The 27875-nt window shown below is 49.5% G+C and overlaps 1 protein-coding gene across 1 annotated transcript in view; it reads right to left on the reverse strand.

Moving 5' to 3' along the window:
* The window catches only part of APBA2 (amyloid beta precursor protein binding family A member 2), a 122687-nt gene that overhangs the window by 36279 nt on the left and 58533 nt on the right, over positions 1 to 27875 (reverse strand). Inside the window, exons 2-4 of the mRNA XM_030931682.1 lie at positions 26408 to 27398; positions 6487 to 6567; positions 5403 to 5439 (exon numbers count right to left, since the gene is read on the reverse strand). Coding sequence (XP_030787542.1) covers positions 5403 to 5439; positions 6487 to 6567; positions 26408 to 27358 — 1069 coding nt within the window. The 5' untranslated portion in view covers positions 27359 to 27398. The remainder of the gene's footprint in view (positions 1 to 5402; positions 5440 to 6486; positions 6568 to 26407; positions 27399 to 27875) is intronic.

The following is a 27875-nucleotide window of genomic DNA, read 5'->3' on the forward strand; positions in this document are numbered from 1 at the left end:
GACTAGAGATCTGGGATGTACAGGCAGAACAAGAGGTACCGTGGGGATTTCTCACCTTTAACTCTTGCAGCTCTTGGTCTGACACAAGCACTGTTCTGAGAAATCTTTAACTACTTCTACTAGTGAATAGAAGTTCGTATTTTAAAACATGACTAATCCCTATTCCTGCTGACTGCATGTAGTACTGGAGAAACATGATCTTGTTTGTAAAAAAGGGAAGGTCATCTGGGCTTTCATAACCCCTCTCTGGAATGCACCACCTCCCTTCTGGTCCCACAGGGTGACCTTCCTCCTGTCCATCCCCCACCCAAATATGCCAAAGAAGAGGAGGTGGGAGATGTCTTCACTTTAAGAGTCTTATCTGAACAGGTTCACCCCAATTGCCTTTTTTTTTTTTTTTGAGACGGAGTCTTGCTCTGTCACCCAGGCTGGGGTGCAGGGGTGCAATCTCGGCTCACTGCAAGCTCCTCCTCCCGGGTTCACACCATTCTCCTGCCTCAGCCTCCTGAGTAACTGGGACTACGCCCGCCACCTCGCCTGGCTAATTTTTTGTATTTTTAGTAGAGACGGAGTTTCACCGTGTTAGCCAGGATGATCTCGATCTCCTCGTGATCCGCCCGCCTCAGCCTCCCAAAGTGCTGGGATTACAGGCGTGAGCCACCGTGCCCGGCCCCAATTGCCTTTTAAGAGCAAACTAAGTCGCAGATCCCATGTGCCCACTGTATGAAACCAGCAAAGTGGCTTTACCACTGTGAGGACCCCTGAGAGAAGGAAGGGGTGATAGGTGAGCTCAGCTCCAGGTCTGGGGAATGTAATCTCTATGCCTTCCACAAGAGCCGCACGGAGCTGGAGAAGTTGATGAGCTACAGACAGGCTGTCAAGGACCCCAGGACTCTGAGGCCTGGCAGCATTTTGGCATGAGTCTCAAGATGCTGGCGGGGTGGTGGGTTTCAAAACATCCTCTTTGAGCTTTGGTTGTCAGATTAGGAGAACAAAGTACAAAAAGCAAAGTAAGATTTACCAGTCTTTGTTATTTTGTACTGGAGCTGCCACCGTTAGACCCCATTGCTTGGGACTAGCACCAGCCTTTTGGTTTTCATGAGCAAATGTTTACCTTTACAGAGAAGCTGGTTGTTCACATATACCCATCCAGAGGCAGTGACCCTCTAAGCAGCTTGGGCTAGAGCTGCTGCCAGCCACTACATCCTGCAGGAGGGGACATCCTGAGGGTGGCTTTCAGATTCCTCCCCACAGGAGAGGCAGTGCATCCCCTGCACAATCCATACTTTCACAAGGAGGTTTTCTGTGCAGTGTTAACCTTCCCGGTCTGAGAGGGTCGCTAGACCCCGAGAGCTTTCCACAGACAGTGATCGTGGCAGGCTCTTCCTCACGATGCCTCTGCTGAGAGAAGGCTGTGATCCTAAGACTGACAGGGTCCAGCAGCTCTGGCATCTGGAACGTTCCCCTCCACTGAACTCTCTGGCACTTGCATGGTAGATCTTCTCTAAGTGAAGGCTCTTCCTCACCCACTCTGTGCCGAGGGTCGCCAGGAAGTGCAGTGTGAAGGTGATGAGCTCAGATTCCAGACTGGTTTGAATCCTGGCTCTGCCACTTGCTACCTGGTGACCTTCAGCCCATGATTCACTCTCCCTGAGCTGTGGATACAGTGATTGTTGAGTTGATATACTTAAAACACTTAGATCTGGGCCTGGCTCAAAGCAAGCACCTGATAGGTCTTACCTATCCCTGGTATACGAAGGCATGGTGGGTAAGGAGGAATCACCTCGGCTAAGAGTTTATGTGTCAAGCACCAAGACGTGGGTCCAAGTCCAGGCTTTGTCCCCCACACAGCCATGGGACCGCACACAAGTGACTGCAGCCTCACTGTGCATCAGTTTTCTAACCTATAGGATGGGGGAAAGCACTTACTCCTCATGTGGTGGTTGACCAGGCGACATGAAATAGAGAGATGTCACACAGCACAGGGAGTGGGACACCAAGCTCCGAGGGTTCACATGGTATCATTTAGTTACTGTTATTTTATTTCTCATTACCAATAATTATCTGATACGAAATAAGGCAGAAGCTGGGACCAAATACTCATGAATCCTCCAGGAACATTTCCCTCCAGGGCAATTTCTCAGACACAAATGGGGTGGAGGAGCTGCTCCTCCCTTACTCAGAGGCTTCCCAGGAACTCACCCGCTCAGCCTCAGCACTGGACATGCCAGGAAGCTGGAAGGGCCCGTAGCGGGATGGGGAGTGGCGGCAGGCACCCAGGGCTGATTCCAGACCTGCCCTGCCTTCATGGAAGGCCCAGGATTTGATTGTCTGGCCCACACTAACATCTGAGAGGCTGGTCATGTGACACAGCTCTGGCCACGAAGAAATAAGCAGTGTGTTGAAGAGGCTTCTGGGTCTGTTAAGTAAGGTTCAACTAGATATTCAGAGGCCCGCAGTGTCCTAAGGCTCAGCTAGACACAGGGCTGTCTACTCCAAGGAAATAAGGCAGATGCCAGTTTGCCTCCTGGACTCTCCGGTGGGAGTCCACGCTGTACCCACACAGCTAGTCTCATGGGCCCCTGGATGGGTCAGCTGCAAAGGTACAAAACTCCCACCAAGAAGGGCACGTGCAACCCATCTGGTCTAAGAGTCTTATGCTCCCAGCAGCCAGTATCTCTCACAATCACTCCATGGGTGGGGCAGAGCTTCCCGGGTCACCCTCAAGAGACATGCCCAGTCATAAAAGTTACCACCGTGGGAAGCTCAAAGCCCTGGATGCCCCGTCCCCCAAGCATTAGAATTTTTCCATCTAGATACAGTTTATCAAAAAGAGTCACCTCACCATAAGCAATGCTGCCTGGAGACATAGCTGACACGCTGCCTTTCAGGTTACCCAGGCACACCATGAAAGGGAACAGACGGTCCGATTCTCATGCAGAGAAGTCATCACCTCTTAACCCACAGAAAACCTTTGCTTTCCTAATGTCAAGGGGAGGACGTCCAGCTGGTGTGGACTTCAGCCCTTTTCCTTTTCTCTTCCTGCCTAGAAGCGGCAGCAATGGCTGGGGCTGCTCACACACTGTGTGACGATGAGGTGACAAGCCTGAAGAGGAGGTCAAGAGATGCAGCAGTGCCGGTCCTTACATCACTGAGCCATTGAACCGGCGGCCTCTTGCCTCTGGACTTTTTTTTTTTTTTTTTTTTTTGAGACACAGTCTTGCTTCGTCACCCAGGCTGGAGTGCAGTAGCACGATCTTGGCTCACTGCAACTCCCACCTCCTGGGTTCAAGTGATTCTGCTGCCTCAGACTCCCAAGTAGCTGGGACTACAGGCGCACGTAACCATGCCTGGCCAATTTCTGTATTTTTAGTAGAGATAGGGTTTCACCATATTGGTCAGGCCGGTCTTGAACTCTTGACCTCTTGATCCACCCACCTCTGCCTCCCAAAGTGCTCTGCCTCCCAGTGAGCCACCACGCCCAGCCCTGGACTTCTTTATGTAAGACACACTCCTCCTATTTGTGCAAGCTAACGTTAGGTGGGGATTTTGATACTTGTACCCAAATGCATTCAAACTGATAAAGGTGTTTAATTTGGAGAAGCTTTTCCCAAATTCATTATATTCTAGGGTTCTGCATCACCATTATAACGATCTCTTCCTGTTGCTGAGTAAGATTTTTGGTCCATAAAGGCCTCACTGAATATAAATGCTGTAATAGTAAGGGATGTTCTTTTGCTTAAGTTTTCTATGTTTTCATAACAATCAAAGGACTTCTCTCCTATAGAAGAAACTATAAATTCAGATTTTCCATATTGGTTCCAGTTGGTCACAGCAGTTTTAGCCCTTCTGAATTGGTTTAAGACATCCGGCCATGTTTGAATTTGCTTTGGAACAGTCTGAGTGGTGCAGGGAACCAAGTCTTCTGGGATGCCAGGAGCTAGAGTCAGAGGTACCCCAGGCATCCCTCGCAATCCCACTCCCTGCAGATATGAGATTGTCAAGGGCTGGGGAATTTAATGTCTAAATCACCTCCTAGTGTGAGAGTTCTGTCCAGATGACACCATGATACACTGAAAAGTGAGCTTCTTGGATCCACGAGACCCTGCCTCACGGGAGCAGTGTGACTGGCAATCCCACCCTGGCTTCTGCCCGCCGAGGAAAATGGCACAGTGATGTACTGCATTCTCCCTGCTCATCAGGGGCCAGCTCCTATACGTCAGGAACCCAATCAAACCCTACGAGCGGGAATGCGGGGAGTGTGGTCTCTTCCAGGAATCATCATAACCTGCTGTGGCCTGAAGAAAACCAGTATGAGCCCGTTTGAACCAGATAAAATGTACCTAAAACCACATGCAAACTGCTGGGCAAAACCCATTTGAGCCTATCTGAATTGGTCAAAATGGAACCAAGTCTATCTGAATTATGTGATATTAATTCTGATGGTTTAAAACAGATTTTCACCCAATCTGAGCAGCATTAAGTCAGTTATAACAGTTGAAATTGATTTGAGCCAGTTAATCCAGTTTCAACCAACTGGAACTGGTTTAGCCTGGTTCAAACTAGTCCTCTAAAGGCAAATTTGGGGGCTTCAGTTCCCCAGGCTTTAGCTGTTTGCTAAAAAAAGAAAAGCAGTATGGGAAGGGCTGAAAGTCATTTATTTCTGAAGACTAATTTACCTTGCTCCCATAAATATTCATAAGAATTAATTACCAGCTTATTGAAAGAATTAATGAAATTCACATTGTTTATTATAACACATTAGCAGGGGCAGGAAACATCCTCCTGGCAAAGAGAGAAATCCTACTGAAAAGCCCTTTACTCTGAGGTTGGAGCACTAGAAGCAAACCCAGGGGATCTCCTACAGGAGCCCCATAAGGTCTCTGGATGCTCAGCTCCATCAAAGCCAGGCAGGTGTGCTCCCCATCCCCAAGAGTGACACAGAACATATCGACCAGTTTCATTCTTTATCGAATGTTGAAATGCACTATTAACCCCCTCAAAAAGGGTGGAACGGTAAAGAAAAACAAAGGATCTAAAAAAAAAAAAAAAAGCCTGAATTTGAATGCCACCCTCATCAGAAGTGTTAGCTATAACCAGCTGCTTATAAAGACACATCTCAATCTATTCAGTCATCAGTGTTGTCTGCGATGCAATTAGCAAGGGCGTAATTAAAGGAGATGGTCTACCTTTCCTTGTATCAAAGCAGGCAGATCAGCTGGACTAAGTAGGCCACTGAGTGGGCCTACGCAGTGTTCAAACAGCCAATGGCCAAGCACCTTGCTGGTAGGTAGGCACCCTTTGTAAACAAGCTTTGCAGGTGAATGCCGAAAGTAAAAGCATCATTTGTTTTGAAGTAAAATGCAACTGCCCCTTGAGAGAGAAAATTAAAAGTCACTTACCAGCCACAAAACTTGGAAATGATGCCACCTTCTTTGTCTGTTAGGAAAAATGGAAAAATATATCAATTGTCAGTAGGTAGCCCACAAGGTGAAGGCTAAGCAGGGCTGTGATATGTGTCATAATGAGAAAAGCAAACCCCACCATGAGTGACGGTGTTCCCAAGGTATCAGCTCCATACAGCAAACCAGTCTGCTGCAGGCAACATGATGTTGGGGAGTGGCCCAAAAGCCCACCGTCTAAAACTTAGGGACCCTCAGACTAGCATATCTTGACTAGAAGGGAGTCTAGAGACCATCCAACACAATGGTGCTCCAAACGGTGGGCATGAGAGCCATCCAGGCACGTCTTTAAAAGCAAGATAAAGGAGACTGGATACCACTCCATCGGTGGCCATCATTATTTCAACAAAGTTAAACAATCTCATCTAAACTACATTACCAAGAAAGGGGAAATAACTTCCATCATAGCACTGTTAGTTTATAGGAAATCGTTTGTTAAAACCTGTTGTTGATTTAGAACAGTGGCTCTCAACTGGGATGATTTTTGTTCCCAAAGGGACATTAGGCAATGTCTGGAGATATTTTTGGTTACCACAAATCAGGGGTGAGGATGGGGTAGGTACAAGGATCTAGTGGGTTGAGGCCACGGATGCTGCTCAGCTCCTGCAATACACAGGACAGTCTCCAAAACAAAGAATTACCTAGGCCTCAATGTCAGTGGTGTCATTGTTGAGAAACCCTAGTTTAGAACATCGTTATCAGACAATGAATAGAATGGCTTTTTATAAAATTAAGAAGTACCAACGATCCCCCACCCCCACACATACATCATCTGCAACACATGAGCACTCCATGTGCATGGTCCTAATAGCAGGGAGGCCCTCTCCTCCCTCCTCCCAGGCCAGCGTGCCGTCACCCCTCCCCATATGGTGACACCAACTTGGCTTGACCTGGACTCTCTCTCCCCCAGGCACTGGGTGGGACGAGAACATCATGGACTAAGTGAGCAGACCACAACTCAGTGGGTCACTCCATCATTAGATGAGCGTTTCGGCCCAGAACTCTCATCCTTGAAAAAAATTACCTCTGGAATGTTGTTATTGTCAACAGGTCCATTGAGATCAGAGCGCTGCTGCTTCCTTGGCTGCTCCAGACCATTGCAAACCTGGAAGTGGGGAAGTTAAAGATCGTGATTTTATATGTTAGAGAAGTGCAAGATGCAAAACCTGGATATGCAATGTGATACAATTTTGTAAAATGCATGTGTATGTCGGTGTGTGTATAGGTGTGTGTGCAGTCATCTATTTAATTATACTTAAACTGCTATGGACTTAATATTCTATTTTCATACTTCTAAAAAAGTTATTTTAAATCATTTTTAAATTTATTATCTTTTGATTGCAGTAAAATGCACGTAACAAAAAGTTCACCATTTGACCACTTTTAAGTGTACAGTTCAGTGGCACTAAGTACATTTACACTGGTGTACAACCATGGTCACCATCCACCTTCAGAACATCTTCCTCTTCACAAAACTAAAACTCTGTACCCACTAAACAAACTCCTCAATACTCCCCAACCCCAACCCCAACCCGAGCTCCTGCCAACCACCATTCTACTCTCTTGTTTCCATGAATCGGGCAGTTCTATGCCCCTCATGTAAATGGAGTAATTATATAGTCAGTATGATCCTTTTGGAACTGGCTTATTGCACTCAGCGAAATGTCCTCAAGGGTCATCCACCTTGAAGCACATGGCAGAACTTCCTTCCTTTTAGGGCTGAATCACACTCTGCTGTGTGTACACGCCGCCTCTTGTTTATCCAGTCATCTATTGATGGACACTTGGATTGCTTCCAATTCTTGGCTATTGTGAATGGTGCTGCTATGAACATGGGTGTGCAAATATCTGAGTCTTCACTTTCACTTCTTTTACGTACATACCTGGAGGTGAAATCACTGGATCATAGGATAATTCTATTTTTCCGTTTTTAAGGACTTTCCGCACTATTTTCCACAGGAGTAGTGCCATTTACGTTCCCACCAACAGTGCCCAAAAAGTTAAAAGTCATATTTTTAAAAAACCTAAATACTTGGATGAGAATAAATGCAAAGTAGCCAATCTATTACTACAAAATATAAAATGCCCCAAGTACATGTCATAAGTCTTCTCTCAAAGAAGACACCAAACTACAACTGCTTCTACTTTAATTAGTAAAATTTAAGGTTAGGTATATTTTCTCCATTTAGTTCCTTAGATCATTCAGAAGACAGAAGCCAGATCCATAGCCCTTAAATCCCTGTCCAAACCCCAAAGGAGGTTCCGGAGCCTGCATGGTAAGTCCAGTTCCAGAACTTTCTGGAAATAAATGATCAAGAAATAACAATATGATGATGGCAAGGATGACACTGATGATAAAAGTTACATTTACCAGCTGGGTGAAGTGGCTCACGCCTGTAATCCCAGCACTTTGGGAGGCCGAGGCAGGCAGATCACTTGAGGTCAGGAGTTCGAGACCAGCCTGGCCATCATGGTGAAACCCTGTCTCTACTAAAAATACAAAACTAGCTGTGCGTGGTGGCGGGTGCCTGCAATCCCAGCTACTCAGGAGGCTGAGGCAGAAGAATCACTTGAGCCCAAGAGGCAGAGGTTGCAGTGAGCCAAGATGGTGCCACTGCACTCCAGCCTGGGCAACACAGTGCGATTCAGTCCCCCCCCCAATAAATAAATAAATAAATAAACAAACAAATAAATAAAATTTAAAAAAAAACAGTTACATTTACCTAATTTACCCAGCACCTTAGGGTTTACAAAAACCTTTTGTGTACATGATGAATATTCTCCCCACTGCTTGACAGGTGAGAAAACCGGTCCCCAAGTGTTGAGCCGGCTTCTCTCGGAGTCAGGTGACGCCACGAGGCGTGGCTGCCAGCCCTGTCCCCTGTCCTAGCCTATCAGTGTCTTGCTCTTTGATGGAACTCTGCCTCTCTGGGGGCTTGAGAAAAATTAAAACACCTGGGCCCACCCTCCCAGCACTGATGGGGACAGACATGCCGTGCCCCAGGCAGCCGGAATGATTGCTGGCTAAGCCTCCCCTCCAGGATCACAGACAACACTGAATTTCGAGGCAATGGGAGTGGGGGATGCAGGGAAGCAGGCACCGGTGCTGGGCTTTAAGGATGGTGAGGGAGAAGGGAGAGCATTGCTGCTACATCTCAAGAAAGCTACATGGGGCTGCCCTTTCTAGAGCTGAGGGGGTGCAGGGGTGCAGCTGGGACTCAGTAGTGCTGAAGTCTGGTTGGTCCCTGCCTCCCCTGGTCCTGCTGCCCCTACCCCTAAGCCCCATGAGCTCACAGGCCTAGCCAGACCACACCCTGCTGTCCTGGCATGACCAAAGGCCCGGCTCTGGCTTGTCTGGACTGCGGGCACGCTGCCCTGCTTCTCGAAGCCTGGCATCCCAGGAGCAAAACCCATCCTTCCCCCCAACAAGAGGGCTGTGATCTGCCAGGACTCCACTGCAGCAGACCCTGTGCCGAGCAAGCTGAGCAGACAGTGCCACTTTCTGCAGGGCTGAGACTGGCCCAGGTACCGCTCCTCCAAGGTTTCTCCCCCTCACCCATCCCCAGCACCGCTCTTCCTCCTATGGCCAAGGAACACCAAGCAAAAGCTCCCACAGGATGCAACAAGAGAATCTCGCCTCAGACGCCGCTCACGTTCTCCTAAAGTAAACCTTATTTGGGACATCCCCCAGAGAGCTCTGCTGAGGACACTTTGCTATTTCGAGGTGCACACAGCACACGTTGGTATTTTACCCGCTCATCTGGAAGTTCCCCAACACAGTGCCCTTCGGCATGGACTTGGTTTCCTGAAGCCCTTCCCTGCCTCACTAGTTGCTGGACAGGTGACGGTCATCTCCAAAAAACCCCCAAAGAAATCAACCAACCAACCAGCAAATGAAATCAGGTTAACAACATCCGTTCTGTAAGCTGGGTGGGATTTAATGTGTCAGGCAGAGGGAGCGTCACAGTCGTAGGGCAACAGACTCTCATCAGGCGGCCAGATAAGTCAGGGGTTGGGGGATACAATAGGGGCTGCATCCGCCATGGGTTAGGGCTGGGCCAGCCACTGTACCTTTGTGCAACTTCAAGCCAGGGCTCAAGGCTTGGCTGGGGATGCAGACTGATGCCCGCACCCCCATGCCCTACTCACGGGACTCCCCAGTGCAGGGGCCATAGTATGGGGTGTCCACGGGCAACACAAGCTTGTCTCTACGGGTGACCCTTTCCTCCACATCAGCGTTTCCTCTAACTCCCTCCCAAGCAGGTGTCCACTCATCACCATGACAACCACATCTCACAATAAACAGCCAGAGTTACTTTCCAAAGAGGCAGGAGGGTGGGCTTGTGACGCTTCTCCTTAGGAGAGCCCATCTGGTGCTCTAATTTCCATCTCAGGGCTGGCGGCGTTGGGGGGCTGGCAGCATCTGAAGTTCACACAGTTGGAGGCCCACATGGATTTGGGGCTCCAGGCATCCTAGATAAAGATGCTATTTAAATCCTGTCATGCCCTCCCCAAAGTACAGCAGACAGTCACCCCTGAAAACAAGATGCCAGCCAGGGCCACCTCAACTCCCCACAGCCAACAGGGGACACGGGGTCCCATCCCTCGCTGAGTAGCTGTAGTGGAGCCTGAAACCCACATCAGCCATCCACTCGGAGAAGGCGGTGGCACAGCATGAGAATCAGCATGTGTCCGCGGAGCTCAGAGGACAGAAAATTAACGTGGGGTGTGGGACAGACGCTTCACAGCACACGGGACCCAGGGACAACTGTTCAGGGCAGAGATAAATGATTGTAATAAAAATACACTAATGCCAATAAATCTTTCTAATAAACACCTTGGCTCCAGTTGGTGAAACTAAAGCTTGGATTTTTAAAAGTGTCAATTCTGATTTTGTCTGCTTGATGAAACTGAAAATACAGCAATATAACCACATTGCTTTGGATGAACCAACATCAAACCAGTGCACACCCACTCCGCTCAGGCCATCTGCCACAAAGGCAGAAGGCTTCCAAGCACTCTGGAATGACAGGCACGTCAGAAGCTGAGGTTAGGGACAGAGGGCATCAGCGGAAAGCCAGGCTAGCCACAGCCATCCCCAGTGGCCTGTGAAAATTCTCCCCATGCATGACCCTGTGACAGGGAAGCCCTGGGCGGATGAATGACTCCACTAGATGACAGTCTTCTCCGGGAGTCACTTCATGATTCCTGTTTTCAAAAGAGGCCATCATCCCTACTCATCTGATATTTCAACAGGGACTTCTTCCTCCACCCAGCTCAGGAGGGGCAGCCAAGACCTGCCACAGCACCAGAGCTCCAAGCAGGACCGGTGACAGCGTGACCCCTTGGTCGGATGGAAGGTCTCACTCGGCAGCGCGAACGTCCTCTTTCAGAGGCCCTTGGATCCGTCCCCTGACATCTGCGTGGCTCAGAAAACATTACAGTATTGTTCTTTTCCTTCCACTCCTCTTTACAATTCAGGTCACTCCTGTGATGTTTATCTTGAGGAGAATGGAAGCTTGGACAGAGTATTTATTCTTATAATAGCTACACCCCGGGGGGAGATCATATCTTTTCAAAGCAGATCTGTGGCTTAAAAGTATCACCACAAGACACATTGGGAAAACCAGCCAGTCAGTCTGTACTTCAACATCTCTAGGCAGGCCTGTGAATGGGAGGAGGAAGGGGAGTCCCTCCTGCAACCCAGTATCCAGGCATTTCATGGAACATATTTATACTAAAAAATAATTCACTATCTACCTGAAATACAACTTATTTTTTCAATTGCTTATTATGGTAAAGTACACATACAACAAAATATACTATCTTAACCATTTTTGAGGGTACAGTTCAGGGTTATTAAATTCATAATGTTGTACAACCCCGAGAAACCAAAATTCTATACCCAACTAAATTCAAACGTAACTGGGCACCCTATACTGATATTTGCTGAGTCCATCAGCTCCAGGGGACAGACAGGCTGATAGCACACTCTGGCCTGGCTTTATTCCCCGTGCTTGGTCTGCTGAAATCTCTCCTCCATCACCGACCACTGGGGCCACCTGCACACATCCTCCACTTCATTGTTCACTGTCTCTTCACAGAGCCCTGTAAAGGGCAGGCAGTGGGTGGCTGTGTCCAGTGCAGCATTTCAGAGCAGAATCATATTTGTCTAAACTTGTCACTGCATTTTGAGGCTTTGTCAAGTACCGTCCAGAAGTGGGCCCACATGGCCAGGCCTGAACAGGTGCCTGTTGTATGCCCCGTACGGCACAGGGCAGCTCTTGCTGAGGACAGGACGATGCATACAACAAAGACCCTGACCTGGGACAGCTCACCTTCCAATGTGGAGACAGAACCCAGTGATCCTGCCAGCCTCAGACCCTCCACAGGATGAGCCAGGGTATAAACAGACACACACATGAACAAAAGCAGGCCCTGGGAGATCAGGCCAGAGGAGCTGAAGCAGTGAGGCCAGAGACCAAACCATCAAGGTCTCAGTCAGCACTTAAACCATTAAGCAACAGGCCTGCTTAATTTTTTTCCTTTGAAAGTAATCAGAACCCTCATGCATTGCTGGTGAAAATGTAAAATGTTCTGTCACTGTGGAAAACATCGTGGTTCCTAAAAACAGTAAACACTGAATGACCACATGACCCAGGAATTCCACTCCTAGAAATACACCCAAAAGAGCTGAAAGCAAATGTCTACACACAAGCTTGTATATCTGTGGTCACAGTGGCACTGTTCACATTAATCATATGGTAGAAACAACTCAAATGTCCATCAATGGATGAGTGGATGAATAAAATGTAAAACAGCCATTCAGCGGAATATCACTCAGCCACAAAAATAAACATACTACAACAGGGATGAACCCTGAAAACATTATGCTGGTGAAATAAGCCGGATATTAAAGGGCACATATTGTCTGATGCCATCTTTATGGATTATCCAGAATAGCCAAATCCAAATGAGAGAAAACAGATTTTTCATTGTGGAGGCTGGGGGGAGAGGGAAGAAGGGGGAGTGACTGCTTAGTAGGTACAGGGTCTCCTCTGGGGGCAGTGAAAATGTTCTAGAACTAAACAGCAGAGGTGGTTGCACAACATTGTACTAAATGCCACTGAACTGTACACTTTAAAATGGTAAACTCTGTGTTCCGTGTGTGTTACTACAGTTTAAAAATAATGGGATAAGCAAGAGCAAGGAGAGCCCTGTAAGGCTCTCAAACATATGCCCCATGAGAGCCCCTTCACCCAAGCTCTACGGAGGTCACCCGTCAGCCTGTACTGAGCTAACCCTCCAGTGACTGACACCCAGGCAAAGTGGGAGATGGTCCAGGGGAGGGAGTGAGTCATCCAGGTAGCAGAGGCAGCTGTCCATCAACCACTGACACCCCCTTCTCCTGGTCACTGGCCTCACATACCAGGTGCCGTGCTGGGTCCGTCTGTGGGGAAAGTGGGAGCTCCACCCATCCTTCCCCCACAAAAGGGCTGTGCTCCACCTGCAACTCCACTGCAGCAGACCCCGTGCTGACTGCGCTGAACAGACAGCGCCCCTTTCTGCAGGGCTGAGACTGGCCCAGGGAGAGTCACCCCCTAGTGCTGCAGAACTAGGGAGAATTCCATTGGCTTTTATTCAATTCTCAAACGAGAAAATCTTCATCAACCCTTTCTAATACCATTGCTTAGGTGCCGGCATGACTGCTTCTGCCACTGAGTCTACACGTTTGCTGTAAACATCTGCAATTTTTCCATCCTGCTAACTTAAAAGCAAGAAGCCCTGTGTGCATAGTTTAATTACAGCAACCCACTGGGGCTAAAAATCAATCACGGGGCTTTATCAGAGGCTCAAGCCTGCAGTTCTCCCAGGAGGCTTGACCTGTGACCTCCCCTGTGGCCTCCACACTTGGCCTCGAGCCCTGCATACGTTCTGAGAAAACTAGCTTGACATCTGAAAAATGAAGGTAATGATGGTGCCCAAGCCAAAAGGAAATTAAATGACCAATAGTAAGTCGATATTAGACTTTGGTTTCCAGAGGGCATTTTCTACAGTATTTAACTTCCACTAATTTATGTAGGCCACATCTCTGTTCTCCTAATGAGGAGGCCACAGTTCCAGTCAATAAGATTAGTCCTAATAAGAAAAAAACTCAGTCTCAATGGAACTGCCTAAGGCTGCAGACATTAAAACAAAGTCCTACAACTCATAATGTGAAAAACAAGTTTCACCAGATGATGTAGAAAGAAGATACCAATGATCCAGTTAACTTCACTAAATCTACCTGTCTACTTTTATGAATATACACAGAATATCTGGGATATTTAAACTTGTGGAAAAGGCAAGAAGATAGCAGAAATAGCTATTATTTAATGGTGGATTTAATGGTATATGTTTATTTTAATGACACAAGGCATGACCACCACCACTTTACTATAAGCCATAGCCTGTAGGATCTATGTTCCTTCCACTCCTGCCAAGGTGGGGTCATGACCCACACAAGACTTAGGAGAGAAGGGGAGGCTCCCACCTCCCACTCAGGATGTGGCTGTATTATTTACTCAGGGCTCATTTTGGCCTTGAATGTCCTCCTGAAACCTCCCAGGGATGTGCCAACCCACCGCCCCATGACCACACACGCCAGGTCCACAGGCCCACAGGCCTGAATGGGTGTAACCACAGCTCATCCCTACTGTGGCTACATCCAAACAGTTCTCATTGGCCCAAAGTGTTTTTGCTTCTTTGTGGGTGATACAGTTTGGATATTTGTCCCCACCCAAATCTCATACTGAAATGCAATCCCCAATGCTGGAAGTGGGGCCTGGTAGGAGGTGTGTGGATCATGGGGCAAATCTTTCACGCAAGTGGGCCATCCCCTTGGTAGTAAGTGAGGTTTTGCTTTGAGCGCACAAGAGATCTGGTCGCTTAAAAGTGTGTGGCACTTCCCCCTCCAACCCCTACTCTCTCTCTTGCTCCCATTCTCACCATGTGAAGTGCTGGCTCCTGCTTTGTCTTCCTCCATGATTGAAAGTTTCCACAGGGCTCCCCAGAAGCAGATGTTAGTATTTTGCTTCCTGTATAGCCTGCAGAACTGTGAGCCAATTAAACCTCTTTTCTTATAAATTACCCAACCTCAGGTATTTCTTTAAAGCAGTGCAAGAACAGCCTAACGCGGTGTGATAATGGCTACATGCGTTCAGACCGGCTCAACTTGGTTTTAGAGGATCCAAATTGGCTCAAACCAGTTATTCATCGAAAAACCTCTTCCTCTCTTTATTTCTTTTACTGTGGTAAGTATACATAAAATACAATTTACCATCTTAATCATTTTTAAGTGTACAATTCAGTGGCATTAACTACACTGACACTGTTGAGCGACCACCACCACCGGATGACCTCCAGAATGTTTCCATCTTCACAATTGAACCTCTGCACCCATTAAACACCAGCTCCCCACTCCCTGCTCTCTCCAGCCCTGACCACTGCCATTCTACTTCCTGTTTCTGTGACTCTGACTACTGTGGGTGCCTCAGAGAAGTGGAATCACACAGTACTTGTCCTTTTGTGACTGGCTCATTGCACTTAGCAGGATGTCTTCAAGGTTTGTCCATACTGTAGCCTGTGTCACAATTTTCTTCCTTTTTCAGGGTGAATAACATTCTACTGTACGTGAAATCCTTTTCTTTTGTACTTTATCGCTATGCTTGTGGTTCAGAAGAGCAAATACAAGGCCACAATGCAGCAAGAGGAGCCCTGACCCGCCATTGCTTTGCCTGTTAGCAGGTTTTGAGGGCTGGGGAATGGCTGGATGACCTCCCTCTCCTGAAGATGAATGCAAGTATTTCTAAAAGTGGGGTCCAATGAATGAATGAATGAACGAACGAACATGCTATGTTTCACATAACTGGGGCCCAATGAATGAATGAACGAACATGCTACCTTTCACATAACTGGGGCCCAGGGAACAAATCAGAGGGGGCAGTCTCCAGAGGCAGAATCATAGGCCACCTGCAAGCACATGGGCCGAAGGACAGGGGCTGATGAGACAAGAGGGTGAAGGAGTGATGCCGCCACACACAGCAACAGCCTCCACCCTGACGTCGCACCCGAGCAGCTCTTGGGGAGCAGCATCTCCCCACCTGAAGTCCACCTCAGGCTCCCTGCACAGCCTGGCTGCACCCACAGCAGACCAGGGGGGCCACCCGTGGGGCAGGCTCAGAAGTTGAGTCAGCACCCAGTGTGTCTTAAAAGGACCAGGACCAGACGGAGACCTGGAGCACGGGTAGCTGTTGACTCTGGAGGAGCGGAACAGCTTCTGTGAGCCTAGCCCAAACATCCTTCAGCTCCAGCAGTTTGGGTCTTGGCTCGGTCTCAGCTAGAGAGAGATCAACTTCTCTTCTGTGAAGGTTGACTGGGGAATTGGGGGTAGACATGGGTGTGGCAGGTCCTGGAGGCCTCTATCAGCCCAGGAGCTCCATTCCGTTCCACATCTCCTTTCTGCACATGTCTGAGTTGTGCCTAGTTTTCCTGAGCTGCCCATGGTATTATCTGACATAGGATTAGGAGTTATTCTTGGTCAGCCTCCTATTACCATAGTCCCAAGTCTTTTCATAGTAACTGACTAGCATTGGTTGTGATTTGAATGCTTTGGGGTAAAACTCCCATGTCTGTCATCGCCACGCTGTGACATCTTGGGCAAGCATACCATGGGTGACATTATGCATCTCAGCACGTTCAGCCATGCGATCTTTCTTCCTAAACAGATATTTCTATAACTTCTTGCACCGAGCCCTGCACTTCCTAAGGAATGTCATGGACTAACCGATTTCGCCAGCTGGGTGTCTCTCAAGCCTCTGGTGCAAGAGAGGCATGATGCCAGGTGCCACGGAGGCCCAAGAATGGAAGGCATGGGGCCTCGAGAAGCAGATGCACGCAGACAGTCTGGGTCCCGTACCCAACGCTCTCACTCCCCACAGTCTGCCCTAGACACCCCAGTGGCAGATGAGTGTAATTCAAGTTAATATCTCACATAAACACACACACACACACACACACACACACACACACACACACACACACAATGAGTACCTCGGCCTGCTGGCACCTTCTCAGGCCCTCTGTGCAAGTCCCTATAGACACTCTCCATCTACCCCTCCCATGCCTCTGCCTTCCCAATCCATTAGAACTGCTCAGGCTCAGGGGACCCTGCCAACAGGTGGCCACCGCCAACGGGTGCTTTCTTCCCTGGCAGGATCTCCCCTAACTGCCCTGCTACATGTGGCCTTCCTAATATCCCTCCCCTCAGCTCCCCAGTTCTCTTCTAGGTTCCCCTGCATGCCCCCAGTGGAACCCTCTGTCCCTCTCTCATCACTATCCCCCAACCCATGTCCTTCGCCTTCCCCTTGTCCTATTTCAGGACTCAAAGCCATATCACAATTCCAGCTCCCTCTATGCTGAGGACACCCGCACACCTTGCATGTTCTACCATCCTTGTTCACCCCCACCTTGTCAACTGAATTCCCAAAGCCCCCCTCAAAGTCCCAGAGCCTCTCCACCTGTCCCTAACTCTGCAGCCTGTCCCGGAAGCCTGCCTGGAATTGTCTTGAGCCTAGCCACACCGGGATGGGGGCAGGGAGAGTCTCACATGTCCGTCTCCCTCTAGAATAAGTTTCAAATGCAGGATAACGCCACTTTCACCTTTGCAGCCCCAGTGCCTACCACATGGCAGGTGCCAATTTGCATGGACCATGCGGGAGGGATGCGGGAGGGCCAGCCCCCACATCAGGAGCGGCCCAGCAGGGGGAGCTGGTTTTGAAGAGTGTGAATTTGGGGTAGAAACTGGAAAAAAGGTGCCCAAGGTTAAGAGAGGCTTGGCTATCATTTGGAGTCTTCCAGGCCCAGCTGGTCTGCCTGGAAGAAGAGGTGTGTGGGCTTCTCAGCTGACTTCCTATTTGATATTGGGTGTGAGAAACTCAGGGCAGCCCTTGGGGCTGTGCAGCTGTTGCCCCATCCCTCAAATCAGTGACTCTGGAGTAGAAAGAGGCGTGTGAGAACTCCCCCAGCACGACACAAGCCACACTCAGGAGGGCCCTGCAGAGGGGACAGCATCGGGGCACCTTGGGAGGCTTTAACCTGACCTTGCCCCCAACAGCTCCAGTGTGGCCCTGGCCAGTCCTAGTCTTCCTCTTGTCCTGTCTCACAAGCGGGACCCACCACCTCCTTTGTGTCACTCCCTAGGACAGGTCCACTAGTGCCTCCACCCCTGCTCAGGAGGGCCTGTACCCAAACGGGGTGTAGGGCCTTGCCCACCCACCTCCCCCAGACCCGATGAGCTTCCTATGGACTGAAAACTCATCATCATCATCATCTGTGCAAGCACTCCATGCCCCGCACCATCCATACGGACACTGCCCCAGACCAACTCCCCTCCCGACAGCCCCAGGAGATGGGGGGCTGATGGCACAGGTGGCCTGTCCAGAATGTTCCTGGGCCCCGAGCTGCTGCAGCTGGGTGGGACGCCGGCTTCCAGACAGTGGCTCCAGCATTCCTAACCACTGCACTCTGCTCTCTCCCTGAGGACTGGGGTGTGTTGAAGAGGGAGGTACTTTTTAGATCACCATTAGTGGGAGAGCTTTACGTGCTCTGCCCCAACAGTGTTTTAGAAGAATGTTTTAGAAACCCCAGCTTCACCTAGATTTTAAAAGTACCCTAAGCAACCCCAGATTCCTGATAAACTGCTCCCTGATAATAACAGCCACCCATGGTGACACGTCATCAAAAAGCTTCATACAAATCCAAGAAGGCAGCTGTGCTCACTCAGCAAACGGGCCCTGAGACATCAAGTTCAGAAGCTCACGCGGAACAAGCCAGGGTTGAAGTGTCAATGCACCCTGTGGGATTTTATTTTTCAAGGCAATCCTGGGAATCAGTAGCAGGAGGTGCGGTGTCCACCCTGTCACAGTGCTGGGAGCAGAGGTGCGTGGGAAGCAGTTCAGTACAGATGACAGAGGACACAGGAGCACCCCAAGAACCCTCCTGTGCAGCCTCCCTGTGTGCCTGATGCCATGGGTGGGTAAAGCAGGGGCACTGTAGACTCTGGGGCATGGCTGCAGAAAGGAGGGAGCCAGCTATACTCCACTGAGGCCTAGGAGGCTGGAGAGTACCTTCCCCTGCCCAGGCGGCCCGTGCCCCAATGCCCCCCATAAACCTCTGCCCTCAGCACCACCTACAGGCTCTTACAGGCTCTTTCCCAAGTCCCATCCTACCGTGGGCCAGGTTTAGACAGACCCCAGCCCACTCCCTCCTGGGCGCAGTGCAAGCCCCAAAGCCCCTCTGTGCAGGACCGCCCCATCTGCACACCTGCTGCCCCACTGCATGCTGATGGAGGGGGGGTGCCAGGGTACCACTCCTGTCTCAGTCCTCTTCTGTAAAGCAGAGACTGACACTCACTTCATATGCTGCCTAGCAGGGCATGTGTGTGAGGCTCCGGCTCAGAACACACATGGTGCCACTGTCTCCCTGGGGGACACACCCAGTTACCTGTGCTTTTAGCACCTTCTCTCCCTTGGCGCCAGACTCCTCTCACACTATCAGAAGGTTCTTCAAAAAGCCAGGCTCTACTGAATGCCAAGTCACGGCCAAAGCATCTCTACAATGAGCAATGATGCACAATTCTGCGTTTGATGCGACCTCTGGGCCTTCTATCACGCTTCGCTTTAACTGTTGTGTGAAGGCTCTTTCTAGAAGGCACCAGCTGGGCCAGGGATAAACAGAAATCATGAAAACCCCAAATAATCAAAATGCGTATTTGGTTTGCCATTCCAAGGGATGAAACTATTCTACACTTGTTGAGTAAATCAAATACCTCAACTCAATAGCCATGGAGGTCCTGGACAAGGAATGCCTGCAGCTCCAGAAATCTCCAAGGTCCCAAGGAGCAAGTCTCTGCAGGGAGAATTTCAGGCAGGGCTGACCTTTTCAGAGTATCTCCTGATAGATGTCACAAGGTAACAGGTATGATGGGGGCTCCAAAACAATCCATCCAGCCCTTGCCAAACCTGTATGTTCCACAGGCCACCCAGAGGCATCCAGAGAACATGCCATCCAGGGCCAGCCACCCCACGGACCCACAGAACTAGGATCTTTGGTGCTGGACAAACAGGCTCTTACGGTGCCCCCCAGGAGTGCGGGTGAGTCGCCCCAGGAAAAGCAATGATCAACAAACTACTCTCTTCAAGGGAAGGTGCCAAGGATGTGCCAGGTCCACAGGCTCATCCCTGAAGCTATGAGACTGAGCCAGGCACTGGTGCCCAGTTGGGGTCCTCCCTCCACCCCCGCTTCACTGCCTGATAGTAGAGGGCCACATGGGTAGGTGTAGGAGTACTAATTCCATCAGGTCACTCAATACGAGCCTGGCTGGACCCAACTCATGTATTCCTTAATCACTGCATGTTTAAAAAAAAAAATCAATACTTTATGTCAACAAAGCTCAAAAAAATTAAGAAACATGTCACAATGAATAATCTTTACTTGACTTGTTTGATCCGTGGCCTGAGCTCTGGTGAACTCAGGACGTGTTAGCACTGAGACAGGGACATTTTACAGACCGGAGGCTTCTGTATCTATTGGTCACCTCACTGACACCATATCCCACTCACTGAGAACAACAGGGCATGCCAAGCCTCTCAACAGCAAGGACACAGACAACAGAGGAGAAGAGACCATCACTCTCTAGGAGGAACACTGCACAGCTCCCCCATGCTGACTCACTCTCCAGCAGGCAGGTTCAAATGCGGACTGCACAGAACTGGACGCTTTCTCTTCTAAGGTTCTTCAAGGGCTGTGTTAAGCAGTGTTTAGAGGCATGAGTTTTGGCATAATACATTCTATTCACAGGGGAGCTACTTAACTGTGCCATCTGCAGCACGGGACAAACCCGAGCTCCATCTCTCTGGGTTGCTCTGGGATTTACTGAGATCATATTCCTAACATCCCTAACATCGTGCCGGCAGTCACCACCAACACCACTGCCACCTCCACCAGCACCCAGGGACTTTACACAAACCACAAAATAAGAAACGTTAAATCTGCAGAAGCCAAGGGTCCTGATAATAACACAGCGACAACCTTTCCATCGTCACCATTTGGGGTTGCTGAATCATCCTGGAACTGAAGCACACAGGGAGAGGTCTTGGGAGTTCATGTGTCCTGGTCCTCTATTCCCCAGGGTGTAAAGCTTGGGTCTGTATTCTCCCATAGGCCCTGCCTGGAGGGAAAAGGGCTTGCTGATCCACTGTGTTTGGGAAGTACTGGCCAGACTGGCTGGTGTCTCTGCTACAGCGAACATGGGACTTTATGTTGCTCATGTGTGAGAAATCAGCAAACCTCCAAGAAGGGAAAAACTTTGCAGCAAAGTTTCCCAAAGTCATTTGCCAACCAAATACAGCCAATTCTCATTCATATAGTTACATTCTGTAAAGCTGCCCTGAGCAGTTGAGTTGATGAATACTGAATACATTGCTCCTAGGGGTGATACAGGGTTAGGTTCCTAGGAGCCTCGGGACACATTTTTGTCAATGAATCAACACAGAACCTTGTTTTATGTGTGTTTCTGTTTATAGACACCTTGTTTAATACAGATTTCTTACAAACAATTAATTATATACAGTATTTCTTTATCATAAAACACCAGCTGAGAAGAGTTTAACACTTCCCTGAACCTAGATCACAAGACAGTAAAGTTCTTGGGTTTTCTGCCTGTCCACTGTGCTTTTTTAAATCAGGCATTGTCCCATGAATCTGCAAATTTAGCCATTCCTCCATCTTTTCCTTAACTTCATCATACACTACAGAAGTTACGTTAGCACCTCCCAGAGTGGCAGCATAGATGAATCAGCACTGTCCCTCAGCCCTGAAGGAAGCTTCTCTAGCACAGGTAAGGCACATGGCAGTCATTCTGTGCTGAGGACCACTAGACTTCAGCACCACACTTGAGGGCCATTTTACCACCCACCCACACACCCACACACACACACAACAAAAACGCAAAGAACTCTAAATAGACTGTGAAAAGAACAGCTGTTTACAGTGAGAGAGCAGAAACAAGAAGGCAAAGCCTTGTGCAACCTCAGCTGGGAGCGTGAGAGTTGGGGTAACTCAAATTCTTCCCTTCTCTGTACCTCCGCTAATGGCTGGAAAAGTGCCATGAGTATTGATTTCAGGGTTACAAATCAATTCCAGCAAGTTAACAAAGTTGCAAATATGAAATCCATGAATATTAAGGATCAAGTGGTACTTTGTTTACAGAATACCTCTAAGAACGTGTTTTGGGAAATCCTGACCTAGGTTTGTCTCTTTGATTTGAAAACTCGGCCGGGCGCGGTGGCTCAAGCCTGGAATCCCAGCACTTTGGGAGGCCGAGACGGGCGGATCACGAGTCAGGAGATCGAGACCATCCTGGCTAACACGGTGAAACCCCGTCTCTACTTAAAAATACAAAAAACTAGCCAGGCGACGAGGCGGGCGCCTGTAGTCCCAGCTACTCGGGAGGCTGAGGCAGGAGAATGGCGTAAACCTGGGAGGCAGAGCTTGCAGTGAGCTGAGATCCAGCCACTGCACTCCAGCCTGGGTGGCAGAGCCAGACTCCGTCTCAAAAAAAAAAAAAAAAAAAAAAAAGAAAACTCTCTACAATGGAATTCTACAATGCCATATGGCAAAAGCCTGTATTTTCCAAATTTTCCTCAGTAAACTTGCAGTGCTTTGAAAGAAACTTTTTTTATTTTACTAAAATAATTCACGTATAGATCTCTGTTCCCCATCCTGTCTTCCTATAATTTTAGAAATTCTATCGCTTTTGTGTCTCTCATATCCCAGTCTCCGGGCAGACCTCTTGGTCTCAGCAGAGTTGCACAGGTGGGAGGGCTACCTACAAACTGAAGTCTTTTCAAAATGCATGGCATCCTACAGCTTGGGAGGGCTCCAAAGGCCACACAACCTACTTCTGAGTACAGACAGCAACTCATTTTTCTTTTCTTTTCTTTTTTTTTTTTTGGAGTGGGGAGTCTTACTCTGTCACCAAGGCTGGAGTGCAGTGGTGCCATCTCGGCTCACTGCAGCTTCCACCTACCCAGATCAAGCGTTTCTCCTGCCTCAGCCTCCCAAGTAGCTGGGATTACTGGCACACACCACCGCCCAGCTAATTTTTGTATTTTTAGCAGAGACGGGGTTTCACCATGTTGGCCAGGCTGGTCTCGAACTCCTGACCTCAGGTGATTTGCCCACCTCGGCGTCCCAAGGTGCTGGGATTACAGGTGTGAGCCACTGCACCCAGCTGGCAACTCATTTTTCATATCGACCAGACCAAAGCAATGTCCTCTGTGAACACACCCACCCAGAGTGGGAAGAAGGAACCATTCAATTAAATCCCTCTGTACCCAAAGGAGGTGGAGGGGTCACAGATGAGTCATTAACATCTTAAAAGTGCTGCAGAGATGATGAAAATAATATAACCGAAATTCAAAAGAAAGTGTACTAAAGAAGAGGATATGCACAGCAGAAAGTCACACCTACAGTGCAGAGAGTGCTTCTGTGAGACGGAAATGCATCCAGACCCCAAAAGATACAGGGCATGCATCCAACATCCACAGATGAAAGGAAACAATTAGGCAAGGCCATCCGGGGAAATGGTCAACGCTGACGTATGGCATGGGGATTCTCCTCGGGTAATAAACACAAAGAAGGAAAACATGATTTGTACAAAGAGGTCTGTGGCAGCCTCACACCTAAGAGGAAATGCCATTCACAATCTGCACGCTCAGTGGCAGAGTACATACAGAGAAATACGTTACACGGCACATCATCACCCAAATGGATCGTGAAAAGGTCACCACAAACAATCATGAAAATTACATGGCGACACAGAGAAACATGTATCAAACATCAGATTTGAAAAGCTGTATGACAAAAACACATCTGTGTTATGACGACAGCCACGTACATCGTTTACGCTCAATGCTATGGTCTGAAAAGGCGCACTGATGAAACAGCTCATCCACGAGGGTAGCAGGGACCATGGAGAATACATTTTTTCATCTCCTTATTTTTTCTAACTCTACTGTTGCCATTCGTGCAATGACTAAATGCTATTTGGTCCTCTTAAAAATATCCAGGACACACTTTTTTTTTTTTTTTTGAGACGGAGTCTTGCTCTGTCGCCCAGGCTGGAGGGCAGTGGCCGGATCTCAGCTCACTGCAAGCTCCGCCTCCTGGGTTCACGCCATTCTCCTGCCTCAGCCTCCCGAGTAGCTGGGACTGCAGGCGCCCGCCACCTCGCCCGGCTAGTTTTTTGTATTTTTTAGTAGAGACGGGGTTTCACCGTGTTAGCCAGGATGGTCTCGATCTCCTGACCTCGTGATCCGCCCGTCTCGGCCTCCCAAAGTGCTGGGATTACAGGCTTGAGCCACCTTTCAAGCTGTACAATGAGTAGAAGAGAAGGGAGGGTTTCCTCCAAGTGAGTCTCCTACAGCATCACAGCTGGAATGTGGTGTCTTGTTGAAATGCAGATTCAGTTTCAGCAATTTGGGGCGGGGCTCTCCAGTAACGCCAATGCTGCTGGGTTAGGGTTAGAAAGCAAGAGTCTACAGCACCTAAGTGACCAATATTGCCAATGTCTCCCCTCAGATTTTTTTTTTTTAACTGCAGCCTCAACCATAGGGATCACGACACGATGTGGACAGCACTGGGAACAGAGAGGTGGGCACAGGACACATGGCACCCTGTGCGCCTGTTTGAGGCCAGGCCTTTGTTGGCTCCCGGCACAGCCTGGCGTCCCCCAGGGGAGTAAGAGTGTTGCTCTTAGGAAAGCACGTTGTGATTTCAAGCAAGGCAGCACCAAATCTCCCAGTGCACATCCTTCATAAAAAATCTTGCTTTCAAGATGAGTTCTACGGCTCTTTCTGGTCAGCTTTCAAAGAGGTCCTCATCTGGAATGGGGTACTCAAATCTAAGGACATGGAGACCCTGCCTACATGCAGCGGGCCTGGTAGAGTCTTCAGAAAGAGTAGTCAGGACCCCCGGCACCAGGGTCCTTGTCAGCCTCGAACTCTGGAACTGGCAGGTGCTCCCCTTGACAGAGTTAATTTGTGAACTGATGAAAGAAAAGAAAAGAGAAAGAAAGAAAGAGAGAGAGAAATAGAAGAAAGAGGGAAAGGGGGATGGGAGGAAGGGAGGGAGGGAGAGAGGGTAAAACAAAACAAAACAAAAGCTATTCAATCATTAACCAGTTTAAATGAACTTTTCCAGTGTCTCGGACAAGAGCATTTCCTTCAAGGACACACTCTCCTTAGGGGGAGAAGCAACCTACTTTTCCATTCAATGCCTCTTCTGGGAAGAACAGACCTTCTCTTGATCCTCCACAATGGCTGGGAACTTCCCCCACCTCCACCCGCCCTTTTAAACAGCTACTACCACCCATCCATGCAATCATTCCCACTCATTTACCTCCCAGCTCTCCAACCCCAAGATCTCTGTGTTTTTACCCAAATTACCATCTGGTTAGCATGAAGCACAAAACCAGAAAATATCAGGTCTTGCTTACTCCCCACCACGCTCTAAAGATAATTTTTTTTGACAAGAACTTGGCCAGCAATGCCATTTGTCACAACAAGATGCAGCACGTCACATGCTCTGCACAGCCCACGTCGATCTCTGAGGTGCCTTCACCACTGTTGTGGGACAAGCCCATGCCCTGCTCAAGACCAAAGAAACACTTTTAAAGTGCTTTGGCCTAAAGACTAGACCCAGGGTCCAGAGCCTCCTGGCCTTAGGGGTGAACTCCCCCAACATCCACTAATACTATGGGACTTCCTATGCATCCCACAGCCTCCTGTAAACACAGAATTGCTGTGAATGACAGGAACACCCCCAAAGTGAAGTCAACTGACACTTAATGTTCTTCAGAGAGAACACAAGACATTAAAATACAAGTGCTGAAAATCCAAGGGTCAATATGATTTCCATTCCAAACCCAAGCTTTCAGTACACACACACACACACACGCACACTCCTCTCTCTCTCTCTCAAATTCATGAACTCTTCTCGGAAAAAAGTATTTAATAGTTAAGGCTTTAAAAAATATGACAGCAGTCCACACACTTGGCCAAACAGAAGTTCCTTCGCACAGGTCCAGTAATCACATCTCCTTTATATATTCACTGTGAGGCTTTTTTTTTTTTTTTTTTTTTTTTTTTTTTTTTTTTTTTGGGAAGGCAGCTTTTCAAATGTGTTTATTAGATTGCATGCACGCTGACTTTGCTATAATTAAAATACAGTTATGCTGACATCCACTGCCCTCATTAGCATGCGTTTCTTCCCCGAGGTTTTGTCAAACCTTCAAAAAATCCTTTTCCAAACAGTTATTCATAACTATTTACCCACCGGGTCAAGGCCCCTGGGCTTTCAGAGACACATCCACTGTGAAATGCACTCTGGTCCCCACCCCAGCCACCAGGCCACCCACCACTGGCCGCAGCAGTGTGTGAGCACCAGCACCCGCACATCTTTGCCACTGCCCTGCTGGTCTGAGTACACCCCTGAGGATGGAGGGGCTCTCCCAGACACTGTCCCACCATGAGCAGACCCAGGGCAGCGGGCAAGAAATCCAACCTCTCTTTAGGGTGGGAGGAGGGGTGTTTTCTGCGAGACACGAGTCACCACTCAGCCCTCAACTGGCTTCACTCCTGAGTCTGAGTGGTGAGCTTAAGAGTGGCCGGAGCATCCACACAACACGTCTCCCAGCTGGACCAATGACAAGGTCAGCCACCATTAGAACTGTAAGGCACCCAGCACCCACCACCACCTCGCTTCAGCATCTGTGAAGTCTGTACCCTGAGGTCCCCTGCTCTCGGGCCCCTCTGCTCCCTTCCCCGGGACAGCCAGAGTCCTACCTGCTCAGGGAGCCACTTCGGCCTCTCTTCTGGGGTCCTGGTCTTGGGCTTGAAGCCTCTCTGGGGGTCTCCGGGGTGCTTGGCCTCGGGAGGGAGGTTCAGTGACTTGGGCCTCGCCTCGTGCCTGCTGGGGCTGCAGCTGGCCTTGATGGGTGGGCACGCCTCTGCAGAGTCCCCAGGCCCCAGCTCAGGCCCATGCTCGGGACTGGCCTCACTGGCACTGGTGATGCTGGTCATGCTCAGACTCATCTTGATCTCTGCCACGATCTGGTCGATGTCCTCCTCCTGGTCCTCCAAGTCCCCATCCCCGCGCCTCAGGCGGTAGGGGGAGGCGCTCGTGTTCCCGTTGGCCTCCTCGGGGTAGTAGTCCTGGTAGCCCTCTTTGCTGGGACAGTAGTGACCGTCTTCTTCCTGGTCGTGGGCCTCAAGGACAGAGGGCTCATCCTCCGGGATAGGCAGTTGGCCATCCGGGTAGTCCTGGCTGCCTTCAGCCTCGTGGCCGTGGGGGTGTGGGCCCGTGGAGTCCGTCCACTCCTCCACCGCCTCCTGGCACTCGTCCGTGTCCACGGGGTGCGCGCCGTGAGCCAGGTACTCCTCCCCATTGCAGTCCATGCCCTCCAGGTAGCTGTCGTCCTCGGGGCAGTAGCGGATGTAGTAGGTGATGCCCTCCTCCTCCTCAGGGAGGCCCTCGTCATAGTCCTCCTCCTCGGAGGTGTTGTTCACATAGTCGGAACTGGAGTCCCCATCAGGGCTATGGTTGTGGCACTCCTGTTCCTCGGGCGTGGGGCTCTCTGGCCGCAGGGCAGCCAGCTCCAGGCCCTCGGGCACATAGCCCTCCAAGGGCAGCTCCATATCCTCGCTCTCGGGCTCCTGGCTGTGGGGGACAGGACCCGGTCTCACCCTATGGTCCAACATGCCGCTCCCCGCGCTCTCACGCTTCCGGTGGGCCATGGCGGGTGCTCATGCGGCCATCATCACCCAGAGGCAGCCACTGTGGGGAGGAACATTGGGAAGGACAGAGTCAAAACCCCACAAAGCCCAGCCACGTGTGGGGCCACTTCACCACAGCACCTCCCACCACGTTCTCCCGCAGCACCTCCCACCACGTTCTCCCACAGCAATGTGAATGCACATCCATTCAAACAATGCGCCATCCACCCCGGCTGACTCATCATCAGAACAACATGCATCCACGCCAAGAAGAATGAGGGCACATGGAGCTCCAGGAAAAGCAGTCAAGGGAGGCACCAGCAACTCGCCAGGACACCTGCCTCTCCCCAAGAACCCACCGGCTCATTCCTGACTTCTCACTCAATTTGGATAGCCCAGGTGACCAAGACAAATGGTCATAAGATCAGGTTGTTTGCTCTCAAGAAGAAAACGAGCAGCTCTCATTAAGAAGACATAATGAGGACCCAGGAGGAGGGATGTCAACTCTTCCCAATCTAAATCCATGGCTCTTCAAAGA

The sequence above is a fragment of the Rhinopithecus roxellana genome, chromosome 5, assembly GCF_007565055.1.
Source record: "Rhinopithecus roxellana isolate Shanxi Qingling chromosome 5, ASM756505v1, whole genome shotgun sequence".
NCBI classification, from domain to species: Eukaryota; Metazoa; Chordata; class Mammalia; order Primates; family Cercopithecidae; genus Rhinopithecus; species Rhinopithecus roxellana.